The sequence below is a fragment of the Anopheles darlingi genome, chromosome 2 (assembly GCF_943734745.1).
Source record: "Anopheles darlingi chromosome 2, idAnoDarlMG_H_01, whole genome shotgun sequence".
NCBI lineage: Eukaryota > Metazoa > Arthropoda > Insecta > Diptera > Culicidae > Anopheles > Anopheles darlingi.
Genome location: NC_064874.1, coordinates 76,846,154 through 76,866,148, shown reverse-complemented (window position 1 = coordinate 76,866,148; position 19,995 = coordinate 76,846,154). Strand labels below are relative to the sequence as shown.

At 49.1% G+C, this 19,995-nt stretch overlaps 2 protein-coding genes across 2 annotated transcripts; both read right to left on the bottom strand.

Moving 5' to 3' along the window:
• Positions 1-122: 122 nt before the first annotated feature.
• Positions 123-12,722, bottom strand: LOC125959539 (fibrillin-2-like). Its single transcript, XM_049692364.1, has 10 exons — positions 12,233-12,722; positions 11,671-12,167; positions 11,428-11,607; positions 11,202-11,342; positions 9,480-9,578; positions 3,532-3,720; positions 2,497-3,347; positions 729-2,187; positions 524-660; positions 123-427 (listed from the first exon to the last, which is right to left on the bottom strand). Exons 1-10 carry the CDS (start codon positions 12,569-12,571, stop codon positions 336-338), a joined length of 3,984 nt encoding a protein of 1,327 aa, XP_049548321.1. The 5' UTR covers positions 12,572-12,722; the 3' UTR covers positions 123-335.
• A 275-nt stretch (positions 12,723-12,997) lies between these two features.
• Positions 12,998-19,931, bottom strand: LOC125959126 (uncharacterized). Its single transcript, XM_049691927.1, has 6 exons — positions 19,580-19,931; positions 16,802-16,928; positions 14,656-14,842; positions 14,466-14,583; positions 13,391-14,379; positions 12,998-13,331 (listed from the first exon to the last, which is right to left on the bottom strand). Exons 1-6 carry the CDS (start codon positions 19,720-19,722, stop codon positions 13,063-13,065), a joined length of 1,833 nt encoding a protein of 610 aa, XP_049547884.1. The 5' UTR covers positions 19,723-19,931; the 3' UTR covers positions 12,998-13,062.
• Between the last annotated feature and the right edge of the window lie 64 nt (positions 19,932-19,995).

Sequence of the window (19,995 nt, the reverse complement as noted above, 5' to 3'; positions counted from 1 at the left end):
TTTATAAGAATGCTGGATTCAACAAAAAAGCAATAAAACGACTTCAGAAAAACCTCTACAACATGGTTCGAATGTATTTTGGGATCATTGGAAACGCTTCTCATTGCTCCACAATTGCTTATTCATACACATTTATTACAAGCGATTTAGCAACACATTCTTATTAGGATTAAAAATCAGTTCGATCGAAGTTCGTCGGCGAAAGGGAGGAATTATTTACAGAATTAGTAAGAAAAACTAAACATCATCGTATGGCTTGGTATTCCGAACGTGGACAGCAGCATTGCCGATAATGAATGATAGAAACAGCTGGAAGTGGGAATAAAGAAAAGGAATTAAATAGTTTCCACCCGAACATTTAATTTCGTAAGCTCATCGGGTTTAGAGTCTGCATTCGGCGTATAGTAGACGCAGTTTTCTTTGCTCTCTGTGGGGAAGAGAACGACCAGATTGTAATCGTTATAGTGTGCCGTGTTGCTGGTACGGCTGGCGGTGTTGCGGCGTGATCGTTGCCGTACATTACCCAACTTGCCCACATGGTAGTTCTTCTGCCGGTTCCGCATTATCGTCTTGATGATGAGAATCGTCAGGATAAGCGCCACGCTGGCGATCACGGGAACGAAGTAATGTATGTATGACATCTTATAGTAGTCCCGCTCACTGCATGGAAGAGAGAAGGAGTGTATAGTGTTCTAACAGATGCAATAAATGGCCTGGGACACTCTTACCTTCCCTCATGTGGTAGCAAAATGGCTTTAGCATCAAGAATACAGAGAAATAGATTGTCTTCATCTGGATAATATCCATCTAGGCAGCTGCACTCATTCGGCGCCACGCAGACACCATTCGTGCAGTCTGTATCGCCGCAAACTGGTCTGCATTCACTGTCGGATTCATTTGACTTGCGGTATCCTTCGTGACACTGGCAGCGGTTCGGAGCACTGCAATAACCATTCACACAGTCCGTCTCGCAGATCGGTGCACAGACAAACGGTTCCACTAGCTCATACTGATCGAAACACTCGCATTGATTATTACCGATGCATCGACCGGACTCACAGGTTTGTTCACAGAACGGTTCACAGTATAGCACGTTCCCTGGCGTATGTCGGAAGCCCTGATCACACTGACACTCGCCCTGCTCGCATTGTCCATTACGACAGTCACGTTCACATTCGGTCTGTCGTTCACGCGCCATCCGTTCCTCGGGCGTTTCCTCCTTACGGCAGACGTTTGGCTGATTCTCGTCATTAATGTACCCCACATTACAGAGACATTTATCGGGAGCTATGCAGGTTCCATTGACACATTGCGGTGTACAGATCGGATTACAGAGATGATCATCTTCTGTACTCAAGCTGAAACCTTCCAGACACCGGCAGCGATCATTCCCAATACAGTATCCATTCTCACACGAACGTCCACAGACCGGTTGGCAGTTGTATGCTTCAGTTTCCGGTGCTCGGTATCCTATCATGCAGGTGCATCGATCCCCACCATAGCAATCACCATTCTGACAAAGCGCGGTGCATCGTTCGTTGGCCTCCCTTCGTAGATCCTCCTCCGATCGGCACAAACTATTACTACCATTCACAAACACAAACCCAGCATTACACTCGCATCGGTTTGGTAATACACAGGTCCCGTTGCGACAGGGTTCATCGCATACCGGTTTGCAAATGAAACCATCCCCTTCCGGTCGAGCGTATCCTTCGTCGCACCAACATTCACCAGCGCGACATTTTCCATTGCGACAGTTCCTTTGACACTGTTCGGCTCGCTCCTGAGCCGCTCGCTGTCGTGCCAGCTCTTCACTCGATTCACAGCGTGTCTGGTTGACATCGACGAATTCGTACCCATCGTCACACTGGCAAACGTTCGGTCGAATACAACGTCCATTTATGCAGACCGTACTACTATAATCGTAGTCTTCGCCACAGACCGGCTCACAGATTGATTCGTTGTCCTGATGCAACTGATAGCCTTCGTAGCAAAAGCACGCGCCCCCACAGCAGTCACCATTTGTGCAGCCATTGGGACAGGTTCGCTCACAGTGTCCATCGGTCGCGCTCTTCACATAACCTGCATTGCAGTAACACTCCGCACCTCGGCAATTACCATTCGTACACTTCTGACGACAAAGCTCCACTGGATGGACGCACATGTTATCATCATCCCGCACGTAGCCTAGAAAGGAGGACAGAAATAGAGGAAGTGTTTATTGTATGTTCTAGAATACATCAAATTGATATAAAAATAAGGTGTTTATTTCAGAGATTCGATAGCTATCGTGTAGAGGCGATATGTTAATTTTATTCATTTTTGCGTTCATTATCGCTTATAGGCGCATATAGCGCGAAGGTGACAGCAAGTGTGAATGTGTTTTAAAGTGGTTTAACCGCTTCAGGCGTTAGCTATCGCATCGCTGGAATACACATCTGAATGTTAATTGCTTTAGGAATCCAAAAGCAATAATCCGCAAAAAACCGCACATACCTGCATCACATTCGCACGTTTGCGGAGCAACACACCGCCCATTGATGCACTCTTCGTCGCAAACCGGCAAACAATCAAACAACGCATTAATGTCGGTATAGTTGTAGCCCGGTAAGCAAGTGCAGGCGTTCGGTCCGGTGCAGTTCGCGTTGATGCATTCCATCTCGCAAATCGGTTCACAATCACCATTCGTCAACCGGTAGCCACGATCGCAAACGCACTCGTTCGGCCGCACGCAATGGCCAAGTGAACACTTCTCGCACAGAGGAACACACTCGTCCCCAATCTTGCCATACTGTGGCCGGCAGATGCACTGGCCCGGAGCAACGCAATCACCATTACTGCACCCACCATTACACACCGGATGGCACTGATACGGTGAGCTCGAGTTAACATTCGAATATCCCTGAAAGCATTCGCACTGTTCCGGAGCTACACATTCTCCCTGCTGGCAAGGTTCACTACAGATCGGCCGACACTGAATGGTCGCTGCATCATCGTCCTTAGACTCCTCATATCCTTCTGGACACCGCGGAATCGGAAGACACTCTCCGGTCGTGGACATACTGAAGCCCTCGTTACAGGCGCATTCTCCTGGAGCGATACACTGTCCATTGGAACACCCTTCCGTACATACCGGCTGACACTGGTGACCTGTGGCGCCATCTCCGACGAGTTCGTAACCGGCATGGCATTCACACTCGTTCGGAAACTGGCAGAACCCATTGAAGCAGTTGTTACACTCGGCCATACACGTGCCGTTATCAGTCTTAATGTAACCGGACAGACACTGACAGTGGCCTGGCTTCGTGCAGATACCATTATCGCACTCGTCACAGTGTGGAATGCATCTGAGAAGGACAGCGGAAGGATTGGTTGAAGAGGAAGCGATAAGAAATGGCATCATTTTCTGATGTGGCATATTTTGAACTGAGGAAACGCGCTCCGCAGAGTTCCCTAAAGGAGCTATACAATTTCACCTGCTACCTGCTACGGTTCAAGCAATGGTATTACCATGAGGCAACCGGATCTTACCGATGGTTTGAAAGCTTCTTGTATCCTTCGTCACAGGTGCAGACATCCGGTGCAGAACATTTGCTATTTTCACACGGTTGCGAACAGATTGGTTGACATTGTCTGTTCTTCAAGCGTTTATACCCCGTGCAGCAGTGTACCTTAATTATCGCGACCTTTTTTCCATTCTTCATCTGGTATCCTATTTCACTAATAATCAGAACCAGAAAAAGAATCAGGAACAGATAATATAAAAAATTCCAAGTTAATCCTCTGAAACACTAACATTAAAAGGCTTTACTTACGCCTTGGTAGTGGAACAAGCGCCATCGATGCCACTGGACCACAGGATCACCATCAACAGGATGCTCGCAAAAATGATCTTCAAGTAGAACATGATTGTCGTAACTCAACTAACTAGTAAGATCACGTAAGGGTAAATAGGAGTTACAGTCTGTATGCTTCGACAGTTGCACCCAAACTGAGATGTATCCGTCGACTTTCTCGCCAAACGCTCGATATCACATTCGGCTCATTCGTCACTGTTTCTACTACTTCCTCGGGAATTATCGAGTTGAACTGGCGCTGGTACTGGTAAGAGAATGAGCAACGGCCGAAACAGCGCTCCAAGGCACCCTTTTGAAGCAGTGGTTCTGTGAATTATCAAGCCAACCAGCTTCATCGCTAGCTGCGAATGCCTTATGCTTCCAGATTGGACAAACCTGACACACACATTAACACTCGTATGGTAATGATGTGGCTATCGAAAACGCACTGTGGGAGAAAGAGAACACATAACAAGGCGTAGACCGTTTCTTCATCGATCATCTGGAACTCCGAATCGGTTTAGAATGACACAGAATAGGAACAGTCGACGGAACAATTGAAATGCAAAATGCATTACACGCACAATGACCGCATCCGGAAATGCGACCGTTTGGTTGCTATCCCTCTCTCTGTTGGCAGCGAAAGACCGCCGCATTACCATGCTGGCAATGTGGTTCCAGTGCTGCATTCGTCGGTTTTGGGTGTGTGGCGGATGACAAACGAGCGCCATAGAGCGGCCACTTAAAAGCCGTTCTCCGGTTGACGAGCGGGTATTGTACGGCAAGTGTTGTACTGTTGCAGCCACACTTCTGGTACATTTCGAAGCTATTTATAGGCTACAGCATGATGTTTGGATGCCATATGGTCTGCTCAATCTTTTTATGGCTCTGGTGATAGTGGTTCGGGCCATTTCGCATCTCATGTTTCTGATAATTCTTCTTGGGGTTCGAATGCCTGATCTTCCGCTTTATGGAAAACCCGGTAGCGAGCAGCTCAGATTGGATTAATTTTTATTGAAATGTTTGTTTAAACAAGGGACTTTACAGTTCACCGCACAATCAGTTCAGGAGCGAAAACAAAAACAGCTTCTTAGTGCGGCGTGAAGCTAGCTGATAAGCCTGAGTGGAAGTTTGAGGTGGCGTTGAATCGTTTTGCGGTAGCAAGCGCGTTCCGAGTGAGTAAGTGAATCACCAATTGTTCTCGATTTTTCTTTTTACTCCACATACTGACCACAACCCGTTAGGTTTGCGGATAGCAGAGTTGAGTCAGTATTAAAACATGCATTAATTGAACGCTTTAGCTTTGGTCCTCGTAGATACAGACCACCTTTTATCGAAGTCGGGTAGATCTATCACATAAAGATTTAGCTTCACTCTGCTTGGGTTGCTTCTCGTGATAAAGAAAGAATTTTATTCGCTGTATTTATTCGAATATTTTCGATATTTTTTTGTGTTGTTTAAATGCAATGGATTTTATTTTCATTCCTGAGAATTTCGTTTGTGTTTCCACAATCCGTGAATAGTGACTTCAAAACATAAAAAATACATCTGTATTTCCTGCTGCTATTAATAAGTTATCCTTCCGGCTCCTGCCTCTTCGACAATACAACTAAATTTACAAATGATATTTCCTACAAACTAAAACACCATAGAATCCCACCATACCATGTTAAGAGTATCGAATCTTTTCAAAATAATAGAATTAATACAGCTTCCATAAGAAACCAGAAATCTCGCCCTTACACACCACAAACATAATGGTTTTTTTTTTGTTCTTTACAATATTCGAAATTTACGGTTAAATAATTTCTCTAAAGTTAACACTCAGTCATCGAAATTCCAAACGTATGTAAGAAAAAATCAAAACAGGAATGAAAACAGATCGCTCAAACGAGAAAAGATACCAAGCATATCCTTTAGTGAAACCTGTCTCGAAACCAAAAAATTTCATGTGGCCAATTTGGTTCGGATTACTTCAATCATAACGAAGGTGTACTGAAATTTACTTCTCATTAGCAAGGAAGCCATCGAATCTGAACGCGTGGAAGAAAATTTTGTTGTTTAGTCGATCGGTTCAGCTTTTTCCAATTGCTTGATAGAGAGCAAGTAAATAATTTTTTACACGTTCTAAAGATTTGAAGCGATTCCAAAGTGGTCAAGTAATTAAGAGATTCAAATGGTTTCCACGGGAAGATTCAATTTCGTAAGCTCATCGGTTTTAGAGTCCGGATTCGGCATAAAGTAGACGCAGTTTTCTTTGCTCTCTGTGGGGAAGAGAACGACCAGATTGTAATCGTTATAGTGAGCCGTGTTGCTGGTACGGCTGGCGGTGTTGCGGCGTGATCGTTGCCGTACATTACCCAACTTGCCCACATGGTAGTTCTTCTGCCGGTTCCGCACTATCGTCTTGATGATGAGAATCGTCACGATAAGCGCCACGCTGGCGATCACGGGAACGAAGTAGTGTATGTATGACATCTTATAGTAGTCCCGCTCACTGCATGGAAGAGAGAATGAGTGTATAGTGTTCTAACAGATGCAATAAATGGCCTGGGACACTCTTACCTTCCCTCATGTGGTAGCAAGATGGCTTTAGCATCAAGAATACAGAGAAATAGATTGTCTTCATCTGGATAATATCCATCTAGGCAGCTGCACTCATTCGGCGCCACGCAGACACCATTCGTGCAGTCTGTATCGCCGCAAACTGGTCTGCATTCACTGTCGGATTCATTTGACTTGCGGTATCCTTCGTGACACTGGCAGCGGTTCGGAGCACTGCAATAACCATTCACACAGTCCGTCTCGCAGATCGGTGCACAGACAAACGGTTCCACTAGCTCATACTGATCGAAACACTCGCATTGATTATTACCGATGCATCGACCGGATTCACAGCTTTGTTCACAGAACGGTTCACAGTATAGCACGTTCCCTGGCGTATGTCGGAAGCCCTGATCACACTGACACTCGCCCTGCTCGCATTGTCCATTACGACAGTCGCGCTCACATTCGGTCTGTCGTTCGCGTGTCATCCGTTCTTCGGGCGTTTCCTCCTTACGGCAGACGTTTGGCTGATTCTCGTCATTAATGTACCCCACATTACAAAGACACTTATCGGGAGCTATGCAGGTTCCATTGACACATTGCGGTGTACAGATCGGATTACAGAGATGATCATCTTCTGTACTCAAGCTGAAACCCTCCAGACACCGACAGCGATCATTCCCAATACAGTATCCATTCTCACACGAACGTCCACAGACCGGTTGACAGTTATATGGTTCAGCTTCCGGTGCTCGGTATCCTATTATGCAAATGCATCGATCCCCACCATAGCAATCACCATTCTGACAAAGCGCGGTGCATCGTTCGTTGGCCTCCCTTCGTAGATCCTCCTCCGATCGGCACAAACTATTACTACCATTCACAAACACAAACCCAGCATTACACTCGCATCGGTTTGGTAATACACAGGTCCCGTTGCGACAGGGCTCATCGCATACCGGCTTGCAGATGAAACCATCCCCTTCCGGTCGAGCGTATCCTTCGTCGCACCAACATTCACCAGCGCGACATTTTCCATTGCGACAGTTCCTTTGACACTGTTCGGCTCGCTCCTGAGCCGCTCGTTGTCGTGCCAGCTCTTCACTCGATTCACAGCGTGTCTGGTTGGCATCGACGAATTCGTACCCATCGTCACACTGGCAAACGTTCGGTCGAATACAGCGTCCATTTATGCAGCCCGTACTACTATAATCGTAGTCTTCGCCACAGACCGGCTCACAGATTGATTCGTTGTCCTGATGCAACTGATAGCCTTCGTAGCAAAAGCACGCGCCCCCACGACAGTCACCATTTGTGCAGCCATTGGGACAGGTTCGCTCACAGTGTCCATCGGTCGCGCTCTTCACATAACCTGCGTTGCAGTAACACTCCGCACCTCGGCAATTACCATTCGCACACTTCTGACGACAAAGCTCCACTGGATGCACGCACATGTTATCATCATCCCGCACGTAGCCTAGAAAGGAGGACAGAAATAGAGGAAGTGTTTATTGTATGTTCTAGAATACATCAAATTGATATAAAAATAAGGTGTTTATTTCAGAGATTCGATAGCTATCGTGTAGAGGCGATATGTTAATTTTATTCATTTTTGCGTTCATTATCGCTTATAGGCGCATATAGCGCGAAGGTGACAGCAAGTGTGAATGTGTTTTAAAGTGGTTTAACCGCTTCAGGCGTTAGCTATCGCATCGCTGGAATACACATCTGAATGTTAATTGCTTTAGGAATCCAAAAGCAATAATCCGCAAAAAACCGCACATACCTGCATCACATTCGCACGTTTGCGGAGCAACACACCGCCCATTGATGCACTCTTCGTCGCAAACCGGCAAACAATCAAACAACGCATTAATGTCGGTATAGTTGTAGCCCGGTAAGCAAGTGCAGGCGTTCGGTCCGGTGCAGTTCGCGTTGATGCATTCCATCTCGCAGATCGGTTCACAATCACCATTCGTCAACCGGTAGCCTCGATCGCAAACGCACTCGTTCGGCCGCACGCAATGGCCAAGTGAACACTTCTCGCACAGAGGAACACACTCGTCCCCAATCTTGCCATACTGTGGCCGGCAGATGCACTGGCCCGGAGCAACGCAATCACCATTACTGCACCCACCATTACACACCGGATGGCACTGATACGGTGAGCTCGAGTTAACATTCGAATATCCCTGAAAGCATTCGCACTGTTCTGGAGCTACACATTCTCCCTGCTGGCAAGGTTCACTACAGATCGGCCGACACTGAATGGTCGCTGCATCATCGTCCTTAGACTCCTCATATCCTTCTGGACATCGCGGAATCGGAAGACACTCTCCGGTCGTGGACATACTGAAGCCCTCGTTACAGGCGCATTCTCCTGGAGCGATACACTGTCCATTGGAACACCCTTCCGTACATACCGGCTGACACTGGTGACCTGTGGCGCCATCTCCGACGAGTTCGTAACCGGCATGGCATTCACACTCGTTCGGAAACTGGCAGAACCCATTGAAGCAGTTGTTACACTCGGCCATACACGTGCCGTTATCAGTCTTAATGTAACCGGACAGACACTGACAGTGGCCTGGCTTCGTGCAGATACCATTATCGCACCCGTCGCAGTGTGGAATGCATCTGAGGAAGACAGCGGAAGGATTGGTTGTACAGGAAGCGATAAGAAATGGCACTATGTTTACCGAGCTCCTTGGTGGAGCTATTCTGTTTAATCTGCTATTGATTTGTTAGCTGGCGTTGAATAGAATAGTTGACGCGGTGTTTTGCTAATATTGCTAATACAGCATAGGAGGGGCGACCTGATCTTACCGATGATTTGACAGCTTCTTGTACCCCTCGTCACAGGTGCAGACATCCGGTGCAGAACATTTGCTATTTTCACACGGTTGCGAACAGATCGGTTGACATTGTCTGTTCTTCAAGCGTCTGTACCCCGTGCAGCAGTGTACCTTAACTGTCGCTACCTTTTTTCCATCCTTCATCTGATATCCTATTTCTCTAATATTCGGAAACAGAAGATTACACGAAAAACAAAAAATTAATACTCTTACACCTTTCCCATTAAAAGGCTTTACTTACGCCTTGGTAGTGGAACAAGCGCCATCGATCCCGCTGCACCACAGGATCATTATCAACAGGATGCACGCAAAGATGATCTTCAAGTAGAACATGTTCGTTCTAGTTCACCTCACTGGTTGACTCGCGCAAGGTTAAATCGGAGTCACCGGAGGCACACGTTCTGTATGCTTCGACAGTTGTCCCCAAACTGAGAGGGATCCTCCCGTGTGCTCGACAAACGCTCGATTACTTCCCACTGTTTCAACTACTTCCTCGGGAACGATCGAACTGATCAGTTGCTGTTGAAGAGCGTGTGAGGAATGGCACCAAGATCACCACGCCAAGTGATCGAAGCACTCTTCTGTCGCTGGGTTGGTGTAACTTATCAAGAATGATTGCTTCGTCGTTTCCCGCGATTGTCTTATGCTTCTAGATTGGACATGCCCGACACATACATGCTCAGTCGTATGCTGGTACGTGCTAGAACACACACCGGAAGGAAAGCAACACATCGCCGCTGCTCCCACATCAGCGCTTAGACCTCTTGGAGTGACGCAGAACAGAGACAGGCGGTGGCTTGCAATTGAAATGCATCGCACGCACCACGCACAATGACCGCGTCCGGAGACTCGTCTCCATTTGGTCTCCCTTTGGTCACCCCCAGCCGAAGGCGAATAGCGCCATTACCATGCTTGGGAGCTTTCGAACTGATGTTACTCCCAATGGACTAAGTGAAGGTGGCAATGTGGTTCCAGTGCGCCATGTTGGTGACGCTAATGGACTGTTCTAATAGATGCATTCGTCGGTTTTGGGTGTGTGGCGGATGACAAACGAGCGCCATAGGGCGGCCACTTGAAAGCCGCCTGCCAGTTGACGAGCGGCTATTGTACGGCAAGTGTTGTACTGTTGCAGCCACACTTCTGCTACTTTTTGATGCTATTTATGGGTTACAGCATTCTGTTGCCATATGCTCTGCTCAATATTTTTATGGCTTTGGTGATAGTGGTTCGGGGCATTTCGCATCTCATGTTTCTGATAATTCCTTTTGCGATCTTAATGCCCGATCTTCCATTTAATGGAAGACCCATCGGCGAGGAGCAGGGACTGGATTAATTTTTATTGAAATGTTTGTTTAAACAAGGGACTCAGAAGCGAAAACAAAAACAGCTTCGTGCTGCGGCGTCAAGTTAGCTGATAGCTTCAAACCACTATCAGAACCGAAGCGAATATGTAATGTTATAATTGTCTCTCAGTTTCTGATTTCAGATCATATTCTGTCGCCAGGACTTAAGTTATTTCAGTGCATAAAAGCTGTTAAGTGTGGGAGTATGTTTCTTCGTAAACATCGCCGGACCAACATACAATCTTAGCCTATTCAAATCTAAAACTAAACGTTTAGAAATACATCCAGAAAAAGGATAGCTTCTACTTAGTTAGAACGTGCTTATGCTTTCAATTTCAATTATTTCGCATTATTTACAGCATGGCCATTTTGGCTTATCAAAATGCATAACGTTCGTTCGTCAAACTGGACGAAATTTGATGTTTATTTTTCGCAATAAAGCAACGAAAGCAAAGAAAGTATACTGCGAACCCAACCCAGTACCATGATAACCGTGCTTATCAAAAGTACTGGCAGCTCACAATTCTTGTCCGATAAGTCCGAGAACGTATTGTTGCAAATGAAACGCTAGTGCATGCACGCTATCGTCCGTCCGCCGGTTTGCGCTCGAAGGGATCTACGACTTGACGGCATCGGAGCGCCGGACGCAAGCTTGACTTCCTTTCAGCGAACGATCCTTGACGAAGCCGGCATTGCAGAGGCACATGTTAGGTCCCGAGCACACTCCATTCGGGCATCCATTCGGGCAGTGCGGGATGCAACTGCGAAGGGAAACAAAGAAATGGCGTCACGGAAAACGGCCACTGCTCACGTCATAGCTCACCACCGACAACAACGCATACTCACTGGAAAGGATTGACGGCATCGAGCTCGTAGCCTCGGTTACAGCTGCAAACGTTCGGTCCGGTACATTCACCGTTCAGGCAAGGTTGATCGCAGCTAGCGGTGCACTGACCTCCGATTTCCTTGTAGCCTGGTTTGCAGGCGCAGGTTTCCGGTGCGACGCAAGTACCATGGAAGCAACCACTGAAAACAGAAGACACTTTCGAGATTCAACCATTTTTTCTATTCTCCTCCGCTCGTTCTTACCTCGAGCAGATGGGTTCACACGTCGAATCCACCTTCTCGTAGCCGGCGCTACATTGACAGACGTTAGGCGCTACACACTTACCACCCTGGCAGCCACCTTCACACAGTGGGGCACACTTTAGCTCCGGATGGAATCCGTACCCCTCAGCACACTCGCACCGCTCCACATCAACGCAGCGTCCGGTCGTACCGCAACCTCCGGTACACTTCGGTACGCACAGCTTCCCTTTCTCCTCATCCAGCTCGTACCCCTCGTGACAGATGCAGACGTTCGCTCCACCGGGACAATCTCCATGCTCGCAGCCGATCGGACAGGTCGGTACGCACCGACCGCGTGCATTCCGCACAAAGTCCGGATAGCATTCGCAGGTGTTCGGTGCCACACACAGTCCATTCTGGCACGGTTCCGTACAGATCGGTTCGCACTTGCGGAAGTTGTGAACATTGCGCTCGTACCCGGCACAGCACACCTGCACGCGACTCAGCGAGGGATTGGACTGGAGAAGGGCGTGACCGCACAATTAGATTATCGGTACGGTACTCCCTGGCATCTGACACTTACTCCATTACCCGCCGGAACATCACCACGAGCGGAACCCTGCAGCAGGGAGACGGTCGGTACCTCCTCGAAGCAAACCCCGGTCGGTATCTGTCCCTTGGTTTTGTTCATGAAACGATCCAGCGCACTGAGCGACTCGTTCGAACGGTGCAGACTCATCGATGATTGGTTCTGAGCGGGACCGAAAGCTTGCATCTCCACCAGCATCGTACCGTTGGGGCCTCCCTTAACACCTCCTCCTCCACCTTTGCGCCACGTTTTAACACCATCCTGAGCAGGGACGAGCCCAAACTGACAGACCAGTGCCAGCGACACCAGCAGGCACCACTTGAAGCCTTCCATTTCGAATCGTACGCTGAAGATGCTACTGCTGAACTTACCACTCCGGAGGTTCCTGATGGATTAAACCTAATGGACCACGGTCCGGGACCACGATCCGTAACCGGGTTTATCGAGAGTTTGAAGCGACGCCAGCGACGTCGCCTGCTGCCGTCGTTTTGACGTCGAGGTCAAAACGATGACGATTACAGGCGGCGCTCGTGGGCGACATTTCGTTCTCGAGTGAAGTGCGGTCTAGAGATTATATCGCAGTGGAGGCTTCCGGATGATCTCACAAACACGTCCACGTATGCCAGTGGCGTAGAATGGCAAAGTAAATATTTATAACGACGATTGCGCGTTGGCATGTGCCAGTGGGAACCTAAACGTCGATCGATCGATCCATCAGCCATATAGACACACACGGCGACACCATTCCTTCTGATGAATATTTATTCCCCAGCTTGTCACCCGGGGACTCCCCGTTTATTGCTACAAAATCTGTATCTTAAAGCCTAAGTTCTCCCTCCCTCACTGTGTCCCATTGGTTTGCAGTAACCGGCATCGCTAGTTGCATCCATGGCCGGCTGCCGGGCCTTATCAGCTTGCGCCGTCGTGCTGCCAGCTGTGATTTCTGCCAACGGAGGGTACTGTATTTCGTCGTAGATATGCTCGAGACTGTACTTCCGAGGCGGTGGTTTGCTGTTGGCCGAGAAATTGTAGTTGTATGGCGACGATTTGGCTCGATGGATGAAGCTGTTGTTGGCGGGCACATCGTAATGCTCTGCCGAGAAGAAGATATGGTTCGTTAGAAGTCCGTCGTTAGGTTCACACAACACTCACCAAGGTCACCGTTTCGTTCCTGCTTGGGTTTCACTCGCGTGTACGTAACGTGTGGCAGATCTGGGAGTGGTTCCGAGGATCGATTCGGATCGATACCGGTCTGTACGCTCCCGTCAACGATCTTGACCGGTGGCGGTACTACGGTGCCACTCGGTTTGACGAGCGTTTTCCGATCCAATCGCTTCAGGTATGCAACCACCGAGCAGAGCAGTGCGAGCGTGATGAGCAAACAGGAGATCGTGACGAACGCTTGACGGTCACGCGACTCATCCTGACGCCGGTTACGGTCCGCCTCCTGGTCGGTGGTCTGTATGCCCACCAGCACGGGCTGGTTCGATGACTCGAGATAGACGAGCTGGGTGTCGGTGACATTTGCGGTGTCATCAGTACCATCGTCGCGGTCCTGCTCCTCCATCGAAGCGTTACCGTGCGTCGCATCGCGATCTTCGACCTTCTGGACGGCCGTATCGATAAAGGTGATCTCGACGCGGGACGTCGTGGTGACGAGCTCGTACATGCTGTCGTTGCTGGCGTACCGCGAGTGGCCCTTCGTCAGCACCATGCTCATCTCGGTGTTGTTCGGTAGATACTCGTGATAGGATTCCGCGTACGTAGCACTGCTGGGCTCAGGACTCGATCCATCCACCTCCGTCGTCGTGGAAATCGTGGTCGTCGTGGAAGTCACCGTGGAAGTGGGAGTTGAGGATGAGCTGCTACTACTCGTCGTAGGCACCTCGGTAGCAACACTGCTGGTTGAAGAAACGATTGGCGTGGTGTCATTCTCGACCTTAATCCACTGTTCGGCCGAGATCCGCTCGGTGCTCTCCGAGGAGTAGCTGCTCTCCACCGTCCGGGTGATGTTGTCGAACATCACGATCTCGTCATCGGGTAGACAGGCGCCGGTCTGTGGATGACAGTGTCTGGTCTTGCAGTCACACCTGGCCCCACACATCGTACCATAGGACCCCTCAGGACACGGTGTTTCACAGCTTCAATACATGTTTAAAGATCAATTAGTTACCCCCAGCTGGGAAATTCGAATTGAGATCCGCACCAGGCGGTGATAATACTCAACTGTTTGCCCATCCAACCATCCACACACCGACAGTGACCAGTTTTCGTGTCGCACAGCGCGTGGTTCTGGCAATGGCATCGGTTTTTGCAGTTAACGCCCCACGTCCCATTCTTGCATCCTGTCAAAGCGAACGGCAAGCAAAACAGCAAAGTTAACAAATGTCCTATAGTAAAAGATTTCCAGCACTTACTCTGCACACAATGTTTACCGCTGAAGCCGGCCTCACAGCTACAAACGCTCGGGGCCACACACGCGCCATGGATACATCCTCCACGGCAGATCGGATGGCACTCGCTGATAGCATCGTCTCCTCTTCCGCTCCGCTGCTCCTGGTAGCCTTCGCAGCAGAACTCGACGCGTCTAGTTTTGGTAACGTTCTACGTGTGTGTGTGTGTGTGTGTGTGTGTGTGTGTGTGTGTGTGTGTGTGTGTGTGTGTGTGTGAGTGTGTGTGTGTGTGTGTGTGTGTGTGTGTGTGTGTGTGTGTGTGTGTGTGTGTGTGTGTGATAGAAAGAAAGAGAGAAGGAGAGAGGTTCAATGCAGGCCGGAAATGCATTTACATAGTTAAAGGAACCCCCGATACGTGGTGGCGCTTTCCAACATTGCTTTACAATTCACCGCCACGCCTACCGATGCCGACCATACATGTGACATTTAATGACCCAAATGATGACGAATGTGGCGTGACGGCATCAAATTGACCACCCCACTACCCTCCCCCCCCTCGGGGCCCATTTTTGCAAACCGCCACCGTGCGTAGGTTTTGGGCTGATGATAGACTGTCAATTGCATTTCAAACAACGCATTAACAGACCCAGTACACCACCAGCTAACACTAACGTTGATCCAGGAGTTCATTAAGCATTCAGAACCATCTGCGGACTATGGTTTATGATGGGCGGAAGCAAACCACCGAACCGTACATGGTGTGACGCAATGAAACATCGTTCAACATGCATATCAATGGTTGACGATCACCTTTCCGTGTGAGCATTATGCGCAAGCTATTTGGCCCGGTCCATTTGAGGGCAGCATATTGCTAAGGATCAAGACTTTTCTTATTTCGTGATGTTTTGATGAGCTAATGATGCATGAATTCATATTCCGAGAATATTTATACTTTTAAAGCACTATGCATTCACAATAGGGAGACTAAAGTTAATACGCTAATTAAATATTCCATGTTTATGCAAAGCACTTGTAAAACAATGCGAAAAGTAATTATGGACAGTAGAGTAGTAGGAGTCCGAACGCAGCAACATATGTTGCTATAAATCAACGTTACCATCGTAGTACACATAGACATATTTCCTGAATTTAGTAAAGAGTTGAACGTTGGGGAAACATTCCAATTTATCGGTGTTGGTAATGTTGAGCTTCCGCTTTCCAACCCATTCTCACAGGGCGTTGCCATTTCGGCATATTAATAGCTTCATTTCTCGGCAACGGACGGTCGGTTACCATGGCGGCACCAACACTATCATCCATTTGACCCTGAAAGTGGCTTTAAAATCCGAAAGCAAAACAAAACGTTCAAACCGCCTGCGGCGGAGGATCTTGACTTAATCAAATCTTCAATCCTTCCTGCCTCCCTCGAATGTCTCCCATTCTCCGCCAGAACGCAAAGTGCAGCAAAGAACAAAAGGCGGACGTAGCCCAGCGAGGGCGCGATTTGCCGCCGAGTCCATCCGCGCCGAATACTAAGTGGAATGGGAGAAGATTCTCCCATAATTCGTCGTCCAACCGACACGCCTATCTGCACGCTTCTAGATACCAGCGTGGCGTTGTCTTCTGAGACACTTCTCGGATGCCCATCACGCACCACTTCAGCTACACCAAGTGGCCGAGAGTCCGAGAGACCGAGCAGTGTGTCTTTGTTTGTTTTATCTGGTTTGTCTTGGTTGGTTTTTCAGAACGGGAATGGGGGAATTGGTCGGAAGCGACACGATAAAGAGGTAAAACATGTTCATCTACCGCCCTGGAGCGGAAGTCGCTACCGATGGATCGGTGTCGGAATGGATGGGAATGGCATGGAATGGAAGAAGCGGCGAAAGAAGCACACACCGAAAGAGGTGTTGCTGACGATCATCATCATCATCAAGTGGCAGTAATTGATGTTTACGATCTGTTGTGCACGCACACCCGTTTTCGGGTGCGGTGTTGTCATGTTCATGCTGAATGTGTGAATGGAGCATATAATTCGAATAAAAGTTTGATATCCATTTTTTGTCTTTTTTGGCGATCAAGCATGCTGGGTGGGCCTTGGAATGGTATGCAAATCGCGGTTTACATTTCAATATCGTAAGAGCATAACGCCTACTCCGCCTGTCTCGCTTACCTGCTTCACAAACACTTCCTTAATCTCCGTACGGTAGGACGTGCAGCGTGGAGGGATCTCCAGACACCATTGCCTCGTGAGCACCTGTACCGTTTGATTGCGCGGAATAGTCTCCGTTTCAGTATAGCTGAAATGATGCAAAGAAGGAATCAGCAGCAGTAGCAACAGCAGCAGCAGCACCAGCAGCAGCGGCACCGGTAGCCGCAACGGCGGCTGTCAGCAAAGTCTACAGGAACACTCCTCGGCCAATCTGCTCGATCAACCAACCAACCAACCGACCAACCCTTTGCTCCTTCGTCGTTTCTGGTCTGGTATTTTGCGCCACAAATCATTAATCATGTGTCAATTTAATAAATCGCTCCTGGCAGGTGGCAATCAACCAGCAATGCGGCCACCGATGGTTCTGGCCCCCGCAGGCCAGACAATGTTTGACCGCTCTGGGATCAATGGGAACTGCCGGTGTGCAGCAAGCAAAGAAAGCGATGCTTAGTTAAGCAATGAAGGGAGCACTTTTTTGCAGTCAATTTAGGGATTTGCGCGGCGCAAAAACCACACGATCGACACCGAAAGGGGCCAATGCTGTAGCAGCAGCATCATCGTTCCCAACCGCACAACGTACAACCGCCGGAGTGGTGCAAGTGCATTGGAGCAGTGCTGGGAGTAATCTGAGCTCGTGCCGGCTCAAACCGCACGCCGCCATTGCATCACTCACGATGTTCACATTTATGCTTCACATACGCAGCGGCGCACCGGGCGCAACAGGCACATTCGGTTGCCTTCGATGGATGGATTTCTGCATTTCTTTCTCACTTTTAATTGCTCGCCATTGAAAAGATGGAAATGCGCGGGCCGTCGTGTGCCGAAGATTAACGGCTCAGAGCGTCACCGAGCGGCTAATGAACCGGCAGTGGGCACCGTTGAGGATTGGGAGCGCGCCAGTTAGTTGGATTTTGTGGCGAGGTTTCGGAGGTAGCTATCACCGATGCATAATCGGCACACTTTTAAGCTAAAGTCAATCCCAAACATAACATCTAAGGGCACGCAAGGGTTGCTCTTTTATATTAAATCGTTTTGCAACAATGTTGCAATATATTAATCGAAGCAGGCTTCCCAAAACACCCCTGAAGGGATTATGGTCCCGAAGAACCTCGCGTTCTTGATCTCGTTGGTCGATATGAAACTGTTTGGCACTGGCGCAATTGAGCGCATGATTTATGCGCCACAATTACCGGGCACCCGACCGTGGTGGCCTCTGTGTGGCGTCTCCTTCTTGGTCTCTCTCTCTCTCTCTCTCTCTCTCTCTCTCATCTCAATCACTCGCACCGCTCGGACACACGCTCTTTCGTTACGCAAGCGCCACACAAGAAGCTGCTGCAGCATTGATGCTGCATTGCCCGTGGATCCGAATCGTTTCATCTCACTCGGCCGCGGTCATCAGCAAGCATCAAGGGCTTCAAGGACGCCCCCTCAAACCACACTCCACGGCAAACCGAATCGAAAAACCGTGTAAAGCCGCTGGTTGACAGCGGGCTGTCCTCAAGATCGATCCGAGCTCGCTCGAGATCGATTAGAAACGTTTAGCCGGCGTTCGCTGTGTTGTTGTTGTTCGCTGGAGGTTCGCTCCATTTTCTCTCAATTACCCATACCGCGGCGTGTGTCCTCCTTTGCTTCCCCCTTTTTTTGTTTCCCCGTCCCCGTCGCGTCAGGCGTGGGGTGATTGCTCTACGGCTCTACTGCTGGACCTCCAGTGCCGCTCGGCTCGTTAGTCAAGGGCTAGCCGCGGCGAGTTTCTCATCAATCATCGTCGCCAGCACCATCGGTGCGGTTGCGTAGCCGTGATTGGAAAAATGACACCCCACGGGACACACGCACACACACGCACATGCACACCAGTGGTCTGCATAGGGAAAGGATGGAAAACGGTGTCTCTCTGTCTCTCCCGTTTTTCCCGTTTTCGCGATGATTTTTTTCCGTTCACTCATCGTCGCACTCTCTAAATAACGTTAACCGCGGGCTTATGCAATATGACCGCGAGGATGGGCGGATAAACGGGGCTGGGGACACTGTGCTAGCAGCTGGCCAGCTTAGAAACATAACTTTCTCGGACCGCTGGCGAACCAAAGCCAAAACGAAGGCGGAAGCAGGCGATCGCTAAAGAGGTGCGCCATTATCATCATTGTTGCTGTCCCATAACAAACGATTTAGAAGGTGCGGTGGTCCCAACCCTCGGAGACCCAGTTCGGAGAGTGGCCAATCGGGCCAATCGGTCGGAAAGTAAAAAAGAAAAAAAAAACAATCGTCCAGGTCACCAACGAACCCCAAGCCAAGGTTTTCCCGCGCCTCTTCAACGTGAAGGACGCGCCTTGCCGTGGCCTCCAGGTTATCCAAAGCAGCAGCAGCAGCGGCAGCAGCAGCAGCAGGTTGGTTAAGTAAGTGAAGCACGGTGGGAAATGGTCGCTCGCTCGAGGCGGCTCGATCATTACGAGTCTATGACCGTTTCCGTGGACATCTTACTCTGGGATTGGGGGAGGGGGGGGGGCACTGCCCAACTAACCCGCGAGGGGTGGGCAATGTAAGGCATTATCCAATTAATAGATCCGCTATTGGCACGCGAAACGACTGCTGCAGAGGTCGCGTCGAGGTGCAGCAGTCTGTGTTGTGGGTTTTGTGGCGCTTATCGACACTCTACTTAACACCTTCTCCGCCCCGGTCGCACTGTTTACCGATCGATTCCGTGGGAATTCCGTGTGTGTGTGTTTAGATGTGCCGGATACAAACCTTTCATAACGATAGCAAACATTATCACCTTCCAGCGATAGCACGACCGAGGGTTTGATGAGACACTGGAGTGTGAAGAACAAGAGCGCCACCCAAAACTGTAATACCCTCGATTGATCACTTTTTGTCACGCTATTCCTCATTGCGATTGCAGCACAGGCAGAGGGGCATAGTTTTTGCCTCACAACATGTACAACACTTTCACGTGAAGAGTTTAAAAGTTCACTAGTCACTTCACAAACAGAAGAAGCGACACACCACGGAGCGTGCTACGGAAGTAAGAACACTACACTACTACCGCTATCCAGAGACGCTTGTCAAAACGATGTTCGCTTCGTATCGGTCAGAAGTCAACGGAACACTGATGAGACCAGGGTGCCTTTGGTAGAGGATAAGGCATAGCCCTTGCGCGTCGA

Excerpts from the sequence above, each read along its gene's own strand:
- LOC125959539 (XM_049692364.1), bottom strand. The coding sequence starts at position 12,571 with ATGGAAGGCTTCAAGTGGTGCCTGCTGGTGTCGCTGGCACTGGTCTGT. Across the intron at positions 12,168-12,232 it reads ATGTTCCGGCGGGTAATGGA|TCCAATCCCTCGCTGAGTCG; the intron begins GTAAGTGTCAGA and ends GCCCTTCTCCAG. Across the intron at positions 428-523 it reads CTACCATGTGGGCAAGTTGG|AGAGCAAAGAAAACTGCGTC; the intron begins GTAATGTACGGC and ends TCTTCCCCACAG.
- LOC125959126 (XM_049691927.1), bottom strand. The coding sequence starts at position 19,722 with ATGAGGAATAGCGTGACAAAAAGTGATCAATCGAGGGTATTACAGTTT. Across the intron at positions 14,843-16,801 it reads AGGAAGTGTTTGTGAAGCAG|AACGTTACCAAAACTAGACG; the intron begins GTAAGCGAGACA and ends ACACACACGTAG. Across the intron at positions 14,584-14,655 it reads CGGTAAACATTGTGTGCAGA|GATGCAAGAATGGGACGTGG; the intron begins GTAAGTGCTGGA and ends TCGCTTTGACAG.